General features: G+C 46.8%; 1 protein-coding gene across 1 annotated transcript; it reads right to left on the minus strand.

Moving 5' to 3' along the window:
* Positions 1–2690: 2690 nt before the first annotated feature.
* kcna1b (potassium voltage-gated channel, shaker-related subfamily, member 1b) lies at positions 2691–6309 on the minus strand. Its single transcript, XM_084701680.1, has 2 exons — positions 5921–6309; positions 2691–5512 (listed from the first exon to the last, which is right to left on the minus strand). The coding sequence occupies exon 2, from the start codon at positions 5291–5293 to the stop codon at positions 3815–3817; it is 1479 nt and encodes a 492-aa protein (XP_084557806.1). The 5' UTR covers positions 5294–5512; positions 5921–6309; the 3' UTR covers positions 2691–3814.
* Between the last annotated feature and the right edge of the window lie 6751 nt (positions 6310–13060).

Consider the following 13060-nt stretch of genomic DNA (forward strand, 5'->3'; position numbering starts at 1 on the left):
TCTCTGAATAATAAAAACACACTGTAAGTCTTCAAATCTTAGCTTAGCCCTCCTACTTTTAATCCACACTTAATATATGAAACAGACTTTTAAGAAAAAAAATATAATTTGGTCCCTTTAGAATAAATAGTCTGGTGTCTTGTCAAAGTACAGATCAGTCTCACACTTTGGCCTATGTGCATCCGTTCACATGTTGAAACCAATGTCGGAGATCAATCCAAGTGCATGAACTACCCTGGTGGTGGTAAAGTATTTGTCACGAAAAGAGTTTTTCAAGATAACTCAAGAAAAATATACTTCATTTAAAATATTTTTGCTATTGTCTTTTTTTTTGTCTTACAAAAACGTTTCAAATTTGATGCTCTGTCTCTATGGTCCCTTTCAGTTTTACAAGTAGCACCTGCACACAGCAGCTCGCATTTTTTCAGAAATCAAAACATGAATTAAAGGGATATTCCTCCACACGTTTCACGACTGTAACGACACAGGCAAAAACTATGGGGGGGGGGGGGGGGTGACACACGACCAGTGCCATTTCTCCCATGCGGCCGTAAACCATAAACAACAAGGCCTGCTTTGCCATTGGACGTCCTCGGTAAGGGACGTGGGCTCGGCATAACAAGGGCAGCTCAAAGCCATGCTTGTTGGCAGCCATCAGGAAGCAGTTCACGAGGCGTACGCTTAGCAGCCTTGCACGTAAGCCTTGCTCGACTGGGATTGGTTCAGTGGTTCAGAGTTCATGCTGGCCTGCAGGGTGTCACCAGATGCAGTGTTGAAAAGCGCTCCATCCTGAATAGAATGACACCCGGCGTCAACGGGAGGAGGGGGGGGGGGAGTGAGTGTCAACAAACTCAGTGATCAGAAAATCTAGAGGAACTGTTATTTGCCTTTGAACTGTCCTTCATCAACATCATACGGCTTATCGAGAACAGCAATGGACTTGTAGAACATGTCTTGGTAATGATCAAGTGCAATAGCTTGGAATAATTCATTGCTTTTTCTCAAACCAACATCTAACTATGCATAATGCATTCAAGCAATACTTGAAATACCAAGTGAATGCCATAGGCAGTACATTGTATCAGCATGACATTTGTTTCTTATGATTAACACCTCATTCCTTTCAGACATCTGCTCATTGGGTCCATCTCACATAAGAGCCTAGGGGCTTGGGATCACTCTGTCACATGATCGAGAGCAGTTGCAAGGACCCACTCGTGGTTCTATTCTCCAGCCACCCATGCCACACGGAGCATGTCTTTCGCAGGCAAGCCCAGTGCGAATGAAATGTCACAGCATAGCGTTTCTTCTTCCTCATCCCCGGCACAGTGACGTGCCCCTTTCTCCTAAAAACAGTGGCGGAAAGCAGCAGCCATTTTGCTGGCATGCAGAGTGACTAATGCCTTTGGCTATCAAAACGTTGACTTGCTTGACGCTCTGGGGGGGGGGGGGGGGTTATCTAGGGGTGGAGCTGAGCTGCTTCAGTCGTGAGTGGAGAAGGGTATATCTCTTTTTCCTTCCGTGGGAAAAACACTCAATTTTTATACTATAACGAGAGTTTATGCTTAGGAAAGGTTTTTCTATCTCCGTTTTCCTTCATTTTTGTTAGAAAGTGTCAATGTTTTTCCAGCTTTGTACGTCTGGCTGTGTAGAAAAACTCTGGGCAATGCTAAGCTGTTGTCCTAAGACCATTTAAAACCCTCACTCCATATTAGACCAGTATCACGGATATACATGGGTCATCAAAAATGCTGAGGTGAGACAAGTGCACGGACAGAATGGGGTGATGGTTAGTTATTGTATCTACTTGTTTTAGTATGGACTCGATTATATCTTTTTTTTCATCAGTCTAAATAGGCAGACTAACAGAAGGTGGAGTGGAATGTGAATGAGGACATAGGACGCACGGCCGGACACAAGCACCCAGGGCGCTACCACACTGAGGTAGACAAACCAACAGAAAGGCTCGTTATGGTACAAAGCAAAACAGTGGAGGTCAATCGCGACCCCGAAAAAACCCTGCGGTTAGATGCCATGTCTCGTTGGTAGTCTGTCGCGATGGTGAGCTAGTCAGGAGGCCTATGTACAAAGTGTCCAAAGCGCTCGAGTGCATGCATGCCGAGTAGAGAACGGGATCTCTCTCTCTCTCAACTTCCCACACCAGGAGGTCCCTGTGCGACCTTTTGTCCCCAGTCACTGCCACTATATATCTGTGAACTTTTCCATCTCTCTCTCTCTCTCTCTCTCTCTCTCTCTCTCTCTCTCTCTCTCTCCCTCTCTCTCTGTCTGTCTCTCTCCTTGTCTCTCTCTCTCTGTGCACTGCAGCCATGTGCCATGCCCATCTTCTTCTTAAGGACTGTGTCTGTGTGGAAACACTCGTCCTCAGAGCCCACAGTTCGGCCCTGGAACTACTGAGCTGTTTTGAGACTGTCCCTTCTCTACTGAATGTGCGAGTTGGACTTAATAGTGCATCTTATGGCAGGTTAAGAGTCTGGTTACTGAAATTGTTTTCTATTGTACAGGGAGGCACTTTTGTCGATTCTGTGGGTTTAAAGAGGGTTGAAGGCACTATCAACTAATTTCAGTGTCATTTTCTATTCAATTTTGTTCTAGGTTTAATTTGTTTTGTGTGTTTTTCTACACTGGAAATATACTCAAATCAAATGTAGTATGGAGTCACAATTCACATATTGAGGTTTAAATCTCTTATTCAGGTAGGGTCCATGCACTCCATCAGCAAAGCCATAGTTATAGTAGAGAAAGCCAACCAAGAAATGTCTCAATTTTCAGTTTTGATCTTCATATATGTATCCAGTTCAGATGTTTCCATTGTAGTTGAGGTGTTCCTTGGGCAGGAAGAAGTTCAGTCATACAGTAGTTCCATCATGTGCCAAAATGTCCAGTCCTTCAGCTTGAGAATATAAAGGAGGTTATAGTCCACTGTTTCAGAGTTCCCTCCATAACCGCGAGTTATTTAATACTGACGTCATGCATTGAATATACCAGGATACATAGTACCTTAGTTAATTAGGCCATAATGCTTAGTAGTTTGACATGCCATGATCTTCAAAAAAGTGTTACTGTTCCCTTAAGAGTCAACATTCAGCACTTAAATGCTCTTAAATAATTAATAACTTAAATAATAAATAACCAGTGCACTTTTGGTGAAACCAAATGAGAAAAAAAGATATCTCAACCTTGGGATCGAATAGGAGAAAATAAAAACATAAAATGAGGTAATGTCTTGCGCATGCCAATATAAAAAGAAGAGTGTCTCAACATGCTAATTTCGAGCATTTTTTAAATAAAGTTGTCTTGCATGGCATCATACGGGGAAAGTATAGCAGCAACGTCCTCCATAAGAGAACCTCTTCACCAACCCGCTCTTCGTAGCAAGAGACCACTGTATTCATTTTCTGGTAAGGTGCTTTCTGGCAAGAACAATGTTCATCGACTTCTGCAGAGACTTGACCGTGCAAATCCTGAAGTTCGCTGTCATCCATGCCGTCTTTTCACTGGGTATGTCTAATTTGCGCACGCAAGTTCTGAAGTCGGGCGTGTGGTAGCCTCTTATTATGAGTGAGATGTTGCCAAATAAGTCCTTCCCATAAGAAATCAGAGCCCCGGTTGAAACGTAATAAAGGAAACCTTTTGCCACCCTCTTTTCTTCTGTCAAACTTTCTTTTTTTTCATTCAGATGTAATAAAACGCAATGCCGAAAACGCATTAACGAAGGAAATCAAGCATTCAGATATTTCTACATTATTTACAGTGGTGCCACATGTCACCCTAGGTCCCTCTGCTGCCAATGACTTTAAACGTCAGTGAGCAGCTTCCCCTTATTGACACAGTTCTGGCTGGGGGCAGTACAGTTGCCAGTTCTAAGGTTTGCTTCCCTAAAATTGTCGATGCTGTTATTAATGTCCTCGTCTATCTCCATGTATTCAGACTTGCTGACAATAGAGGAACTGCGACGACTGGAATTGCTGTCAGAGGCCAGGTTCTGGTTACTGACGTTTAGTAACTGTGCCTGCTCCTCCCCCTCCGTCTCCCTGTGGTAGAAATAGTTAAAGTTGGACACAATTACAGGCACAGGGAGCGCAATGGTCAACACTCCAGCGATGGCACATAGAGAGCCCACAATCTTGCCTCCAATGGTCACAGGGTACATATCCCCATAGCCCACAGTTGTCATGGATACTACAGCCCACCAGAACGCATCTGGGATGCTGGTAAAGAATGACTCTTTTTCCTCCGCCTCAGCAAAGTACACGGCGCTCGAGAACAATATCACGCCGATGAATAAGAAGAAAATGAGCAGGCCAAGCTCGCGCATGCTGGCCTTTAAAGTTTGCCCCAAAATCTGAAGTCCCTTGGAGTGTCGTGACAGCTTGAAGATTCTGAACACCCGGACGAGACGAATGACCCTGAGGATGGCTAGAGATGTGGCCTGCTCGCCCTTTATCTCTTTGCCGTCAGCATCCTCTGCCAACTCGGTTCCCAGTGTGATAAAGTAGGGTATAATAGCCACTATATCAATGGTGTTCATCATATTCTTGAAGAACGCCGCCTTGCTAGGGCATGCGAAAAACCGGACTATCAATTCAAAGGAAAACCAAATGATACAGAGTGTCTCCACTATAAAGAAGGGGTCGGTGAGGATATTTGGTTTGTAATAAAAGGTGGTGTTTCCAACTGTATGCATCCGACCTGCTGGGTCCTCTTTTAGTTCAGGTAGTGTCTCCAAGCAGAATATGACTATTGAAATGAGGATGACCATGACAGACACTATTGCAATCCCTCGCGCGGGGCCCGAACTCTCGGGGTGCTCGAATAGAAGCCAGATTTGGCGCTGAAACTCCTTCTCTGGCAGTGGACGTTCCTCTTCCCTAATAAAACCCTCATCTTCCCGGAATTTTTCCATAGCCTCTGCCCCGAGTTCATAAAACTTGATCTCTTCCGAGAACATATCCAGAGGGACGTTAACTGGTCTCCTCAGCCTACCTCCGGACTGGTAATAATACAGTATTGCGTCAAAACTTGGGCGGTTTCGGTCAAAGAAGTATTCATTTCTAAGTGGATCAAAGTACCGCATCCGTTTCTTCGGGTTGCCCAGGAGAGTCTCGGGAAACTGTGCGAGCGTTTTGAGCTGGGTCTCAAAGCGCAGCCCTGATATGTTGATGACCACCCTCTCGCAGCATTCGTGGTCATCCTGGTCCGGGGGATACGTGTCCTGCGGGTGCCCCGGCAAGGTGGAGGTCTCGTCCATGTTATCTCCAGCCACCACGGTCATCCTGGCGTTCGAGCTGAGCACGATGCAGGATATATTGGGGTAGGTTCAGCCCGCTTGACCAGGCATCCAGTTGCTTTTACTGTACCCCTCTCCGATTTCCCCTCACTGACACCAGTCCCCCTGCAGGGGTTACCTCGCGCTTCCTCAGTGCGGCTCCCTCGCGCTTCTCTCCAAGTCGACCATTGCTTCTTATCGATGCCCCTGCCCCTGCTTTATCACCTACAGAAAGAGAGGCAGAGAGTGAGAAATATAACAAATCGAATGCCAGAATTCCCTGCCAGCTCAGCAGTTTTATCTGTCTGTGACACCGTGGGCTGAGCGCACGGGAAACTGCTGGTAATTGATTGGGAGTGTGGAACAACAGAGAACAGGATTCATATGGGAGATCGCTACAGCACGGAGACTGTACAGTACAATCTACTGTATTTTTACCGCATACATCAGTATTCAAGTTTCAGTCTCAATGCCCACCCTTTTGGCGCACACAGACCGCAGTTTTTCACATCTCATCACCATCCAGCGTGAAAACAGCATTACTACACCAACAGAATAACTGCTATTAAGAATCGTAACACTGTGATAAAACGTGTAGCTCAATAAAACATGTTGCAGTCTATTGGTAATTACCTGCGGATTTCAGAAAAGGTGCATGGGAGTCCCAAGGAGTGCGCGCCGCCAGCCACCGCCACAACTTTGCACTCCTAGCTTTGTTTTAATATATATCACTTTACAGCGTGCTGTACAGTATGGGTCTATGAAATATTCATGGACTATGTTGTCTTCGTCAACATCCACAGTATTCTCTTGCGGTAGCTTTCCAACGTCGACTGGAGCAACCGGTAGGTATCGCAAATATTTGAACGTCGGTAGAGTAAATCTCTTGACAGACAGTTTAAAATCATGCTGGGGGAAACGAAAAAAACGGCGAGTTGTAGCGCGATACTGAGAGGATCCAACACCAACTAGATCCACTTGGTCTTTTGACTGTCGCACGCGTTAGTGCTCCAGCAGCGTGGTGTTCTATTCGGCACGAGAATTCTGATGGTGAGATTGAGAGGGCTGAATACATTAAGGGGGCAGTAAGAGCGCCCGAGCCATTTCCCGTCGCTGCCGCATCAGCAGAAACGGGAGCTCTCCTATTTGGTGCAGTCAACAACACATGGACGTCCCAAGACGCGACGGCAGCGCGCTCATATCGAACCTCAGTGAAAGGATGTGCCTTCAAAATTTGGGGTCTGCAGAATCACAGAGCGAGAACGAAGTTAGGTCTGAAATAATTTTCATGTATGTTGCGGGCATTCATGCAAAAAAATATGAAAAGGGAGGGGGCACCATAACGAGTGGGAGAGAGCGAGAAAGAGGAGAGCGGGAGAGAGAGGAGGGGGTTTCGACGCAATGCAGACAGACTGTACTTACACACGTTGCCACAAGTGTTCCCCGCACCATAAAAACAACATTGTGCAACCCACCTTTGCTGTAAAATCCTTGTCATTGGACGTTAGGGTGACTGAGCTGGTACCAAACTGCAAGCTATAGCGACTGATTCACGCAAAGTGACAAATGAGAATACATACGCAACAATGCATTTGAATAAAAAATAAAACATATTCTTAAACAGAGAACCTTCATAACGTGTAACCTATTTTTGTCAAAACTAAAAGAGCCGTAGAAAAGTTATTATTCAACTTATAGCAAGAACGCGGGTAATGAGATTGCTTTCGAAGCAGAGCTAAAGCAGATTTCCATGGTAGCCTTTAGGCACAATGTATTCACAGTCTGAACAATGAGTTTCTCATAGTTTGCGGGGAGAATTTGGGGAAGGATGGCCATAACTTTATGTCTTGGACCATTGTCTTAGACTATTTCATAGCAGCTCGAAGTAACTTTTATCCTCTTTTGTGACAGAAAGAGGTACAAGCACACGATTTATAGTGGGTTTGTGGTTAAGGGATTTTAAGTCAGGGTTGCGGTACGATTTTACGCCTGAAGATCAGGTGAAAAAGCGATATGATAATTGTCTGAGACCCAGGAGAGATCATGTATTAAACGACTACACTAGTAATAACCGAGACAGGTAATGAGACAGGTGTGTTGATGACCTGATTCGATTTAGGATTTTTTTTTACTCAGATTTGACTTATTTAACAAAAACGTATACAAGTAGACTCAAAATGACATTGGCTTAGAAGTCCTCAAGCATGTGGAACCTATGTGTGTACGCCATCGAGGGCATCATTAGTTAATGTCAGTGATTTATAATTCTCTACTATTATGTGTGAGTCTGAAGGCATTGGCTGAAGAAGTGAAGATAAGAAAAATGAGGGTGATCATTTGACTCAGAGGAAATCCGTAGGCTTTAGATTCACAATGAAACCCTCGGAATGCTTTCTTCTGATAGCCAATGTCACGACTTTCTCCTTGATAAATTACATTACGTTTTTAGAGCGGCGCATAGTCCGGGTATTTTACCCATTTGCATTTATTGAATGCAAGCTAAAGCCATGGCTCTTGATTGGTTCTACATGTATGAGTCTGGAAATCATTCACAAGCTTTAATGCTCATTTGTGATTCATCAGAAAATAATGAGGATTGAAGAATTTTGACATTGCTCGGAAAACGAGTGGTTGGTGTAAGTGAGAAGACGGATTTCAGCACCTTGGACAGCGTCCATCACAAACGTCTTAAGCCTGACCTTGGTTGTTGAACTATAGCGTGAAATGATGAGGGTCTCACGCCGAAGTCAGCATCTGTATATTGCAGAGCGAGGCTGTTATTAGCCATTTATATTGGACGTGTTAGTGCCTTTTGAACAACTTTCTATTTAATGCTAATTGTTTAGGCATGGCCTGTTGACCGATTAATTTGGAGCAATATGTCTTTAAGAGCTTCTACATTCTCCAATCAGTTTGTTATCTGAACCAGCTCATGTATCATTTGTGAATAGAAGTGTGAGGGCTCTTTTCTTTGTTGCCCAGTTGCCCTAAGACAATTCACACTGATTGAATAAAAGTGCATCTTGACATTTATCAAACAGAATACAAAAGGTTTGGGTAAGACTGATGTAAAGTGCTGGAGGCCATAGAGACATGAGTGTCCTCCTCTATCCCAGAAAGCACAGCAGGATGTGATGTGGTGGACGGCTTCACGACTTTCCAGGGAACAGGCAGCCCAGGTGACCTATTTCTCCTTGCCTCATGCGCTGGTCTTTGGGAGGCAAGTCCTGCTTGGTTGCTGATTAAAACTCCCCCCCCCCCCCCACGCTCCCAATACATCAGATATTTACCGTCCGCGGCAGTGAAATCAGTTCTGCTCAAGTCAACAACCTAAAACTCGAAACAATCCCACGCACACACTGAAATACACTGTAAAACCGGCACAAAGTCTCTCACAGTTTACAGTCACTCATAATGTATCCGGAGAGCAGGCGAGTATCGTAGGAGTAGTGCTGGCTGCCGGGTGCCCTGCAGCCAGGGAGTGTCTCCCCCAGACTAACCCGGTGTGGGCTAGCTTACCCAGGTGACCTGGCGTCAGCTTCCACGGCCGTGGCTGGTACAGTAGCTGGCGGTGAGAGCTGGAACATGGGCCGACTGTGAGCAGGGGAGAGAGCATCCACACCGACGAGAGAGGGAGAGCGGGAGGGACGGAGAGAGAGGGGGAGGAGGAGAGAGAGAGAGGAAGGGTTCTGTTGTACAGCATGTTCAACACTCTTCTCCATGGCAACCAGGAGGTTCCAAAGAGGGAAGGGGGGGGGGGGCGGGAGGAGGGAAAAACACAGTCCGGCTTGTCACATCGACTCACATATTTAACATGGAGGAGAGAGAGAGAGAGAGAGAGACAGTGAGAGAGAGAGAGAGAGAGAGAGAGAGAGAGAGAGAGAGAGAGAGAGAGAGAGAGAGAGAGAGAGAGAGAGAGAGAGAGAGAGGGGAAGGGGCTACTGCCTAGCTGATCCGTGCTGTTCCTTTAGAGTTTGCACGGTTACGATACATCATTATTATTGCATTGGTTTCTCTGTTGCCGTGCAGAGCCTCTCTCTCTCTTGCTCTCTCCCAGCCCCACATCAGCCACCAGAAAACTCTTCCTGTTCTATGGTGGACCTGCTCAAACCTCTCTCTGTGACGATACTAGGCCCTGAAGGGTATTTGGGATTAGCATAGAAAACACCTGCATTCTCTTTCCAAAACCCTGTACAATCGGTTCAATATGGAGAATCTTGGGATATGAACAGTAGGACTGTAAGAGTCTTGTTCCAAGATGAAGGTGATAGCTCCTCTGCTGCCGAGTATGCCCACTGTGCTTGTAGATGTAACCAGAAGCAAGCTCTCCCTGGATTGGATGCCTAGCAGGGTTAGGCAAGGCTAGGCAAGGCTACATAAGGACAGGCATGGTCTCCTTATTTACTTTTGGATCCAGAGTCCTGAATCCACTGAGTACAGGGCATACACTATAGGGTGGATTTCATAACTGATATAAGCCACGTGTAGAGAACCATGTGTACGGATAAGCAGGATGTACACGTTTGGCCTGTGGTCTTGATGGGAAACGTCCTGTACGTCTAAATGGAAAAATCGGCTTGACCAGCCATGGATGTGGAAACAGAGATCTGCACACACAGCACGTTCTTATCGAGTACAATGTAGAGCATCATCTTCCTTAATCCATATGTTGTTTTGAACTCTGACCTAAGGGAGAGATTTGATGTGTGACATTTGATTCCAGTTAAGGCTACTGTCAGTGTATGAGATTTTGGGATCAATGCAGAGGCAAGCCCATACACACACATACACACACACACTCACATAAGAAAGAACAAATACACATACACATCCTAATAATCACATGCATGCACACACTTCACATACAACTAGCACTCAACCCCTAACCGTCAAACACATTTGTGGGTGCTGTTTCTTAGACTGAGGCACAGAGTAAGGCACAGTATCTCTAACGCACATCCACACACTCACACACCACACACATACTTATTCACCGAACAGTTTGTAGCCCTGAGAGCGTGTATCTTGTGTTATGCGATCTGGACGTAGCGCTGCACCACAAAGGCTCGCCTTTTATAATTGGCCCGGCGGGTTCAGTTACCGTCGCGGCTTTATCTGAACGGAGCAAACCTGAAACTCAAGACGCAAGACGGCAACCACACCTTAGTGCTTATCGGCACAGGAGGGCGGAAAGTTTAAAGCCGTCTTGAACTCCTTGGACTCTCGCCCCTCTCATTCCGCCCTAAGCTTATCAACAGCTGAAGTTTATGCTCCTTAAGCTCTCTTTGGCTCCAGTGTCGTCTGCCGGACAAGTGATTGCGTATGACGGCCGTGGTATTAACATCCTCGTTTACACTCACGTTCCATTGGGGTATTATTGTGCAAACAACCTTGCCAGAGGGTAGGCTGACACCAACAGGGACTTGATCACATATGACCTCAGCTCAGCCCATTACCAATGACCTTCCAGTGCAGATGGAAATGAATGGGGGTTGCACGAGAGACAGTTAGCTCCACCACTGTTTGATCCACCTTGTCACTGTGTGCGAGAAGATCTGACAGGAACTTTTGGCCACTGTCCCGGTTTTTGGTTTCCACCGGCGAGTAATCAACTGGTGAACGCCGTCGCTGCAAATTGCAGTTGTCCACAAAGGGATTCCGGATTCCTTTGAAGTGAAAGGATTGTGGTGCAGAACGTCAAAGGCAGAACAATGAAGGCTCAACACAGGCTTGGTTGGAACATTTGGGCGAATGACATGAAATGGATTTGAACTCGTGTAGTTTTTGGAAACTCAGTTCATACCATGCTCCAGATGGTTCTGTGGTGACATCGTTGAAGGACAATGACTTATGGGGTCTTCCTCCACATGGTACGTGACCCATGTCACCCACCATCCATCACAGTGACAATGACACCTCTGCAAGAGCACCTCGTCAAAGAAGCCATTCGTTTTCCCATTGGTTTGCGTTTGACCCAATGCCTGGTTGATGTCATGCCATTTGTCATCGGAAGGCTGTACAGCTGTGTTGTTCGAGTGCTTTTGGGTTGCTTTTTGGAAAGTGGTTTTGGGTTGGTGTGAGTGAAGTGCCTCATGTATAAACATGTAAGCACAAACCAGTGTTGACTGGAGCAGAACCCTTTTAGCTGGTGTCATTTATGTAATCACTCTGCATGCGAGCCAATCCTTTTATTCCTCACCAAAAGCAAAGGACCCTCATCGAGTTGAACTGGCTTTCTCCCTCTGGGGAGCTGGCCTCGTGTAGGTTACAACACGCTTCTTCAGCCGTCATCAGATTTGAAACCTTCCCGATGGGGCTCAGTGTGCCTCATTAAGCCTCCGAAGGAACGCGAGAACCGTAGGGACTCTGCCGTCTTGCATCCTCCCATGGGACGGAGGGATGCGGTGGGCCCGTAGGACCAGAGGAGGCCCCGCGCTGTGCGGCACAGCCACTGCGGCTGGTCTCGGTGCTCCCGCAGAGAGCTTAAAGAGAGGGGCGAAGATGAGAGGACGGGGGGAGGGGGAGGGGGGGGGGGAAGGGGAGGAGAGAATGATAGGAGCGAGGAGGGGAGAGGGGAGGGGAGGAGGAACGGATTCATGGTCGGGAGAAGAGGAAAGGATGTCTGAGTGGAACACACGAGAGATGGACTGAGGGGGGGTGGGGGGGGGGGGGTTGAAGGAGAGGACAAGAGAGGGGAAGAAGGAAATGGAGGACAGAGGAGGGGAGGGGAGAGCGCCGGAGAGGGCTGCTGTGGCGTCTTACTGTACAGACCAGCTTGGCTTCCCCCCGCAGGCGCACGCAGCCCTGTCATCTCCTGCTTAGCACTTACGCTCGAATCAAGGGCAACGCACTTATCAGCCTGCCTCTCCCTTCCAACAGATCCACACATCAGGTCACTCTCCCTCTCTCTCTCTCTCTCTCTCTCTCTCTCTCTCTCTCTCTCTCTCTCTCTCTCTCTCTCTCTCTCTCTCTCTCTCTCTCTCTCTCTCTCTCTCTCTGTCTCTCTCTCTGTCTCTCTCTCTCTCTCTCTCTCTCTCTCTCTCTCTCTCGACAGCAGTCATCCTCTCATCCTTCCTCCCTCTCATCCACTCACGAGCTGCTCATCACACCTTCTCCAGACTCCAGAGAGAGCACCAGAGAGCGATGCAGATCAAACGGAGAGAACATCCCATATGCAATGCATGAAATATACATTACACTCGTGGACTAAGACATCTCAAATAAGTCTCAAATGCAAATGACGCTCTGGAGAAAACGCAAGCTTTCCCTTACACTTGGAGCTGTGCATTCCAATGGGTAAACACAAGTATTATAGAGCTTCCTCCGTGATACATTATTGATGGGATTGACCAATGAGCCGACCAGAGGTTCTTTCACCAATACGCTGTTGCCTTGATTTGTCGAGAGGGTAACCAAGTATTGAAACCACGTCTGTCCTGGGTATTGTGGCATCCAGGAATCAATGCCAGGTAGAAAACATGAGGACACGTCAACGCAAACCACAAAGACAGTCTCAATCCCAGGCATACTCATGCCGCCTGTAACTGTCATGTTATCAGCCAGTGTTGGACAGTCACTCTACACTCACACACACTGACGTCGAAGGGCAGTTTGGTTCCCGTAGCAACAGCAACTTAGTCCACGGCGGCGTCCCTCCAACAAGTCCGTGAAGCTTCAGGCCATTTGATGTCATGTCAGTCGTTTGGTTTGCTTTTCGGCGTTGCCAGGTCTATCATGTGTGTCATACGCACATGGGTGAGGTTGAAAACGGGG

Source organism: Hypomesus nipponensis, chromosome 7, assembly GCF_054491055.1.
Source record: "Hypomesus nipponensis isolate SF chromosome 7, ASM5449105v1, whole genome shotgun sequence".
NCBI classification, from domain to species: Eukaryota; Metazoa; Chordata; class Actinopteri; order Osmeriformes; family Osmeridae; genus Hypomesus; species Hypomesus nipponensis.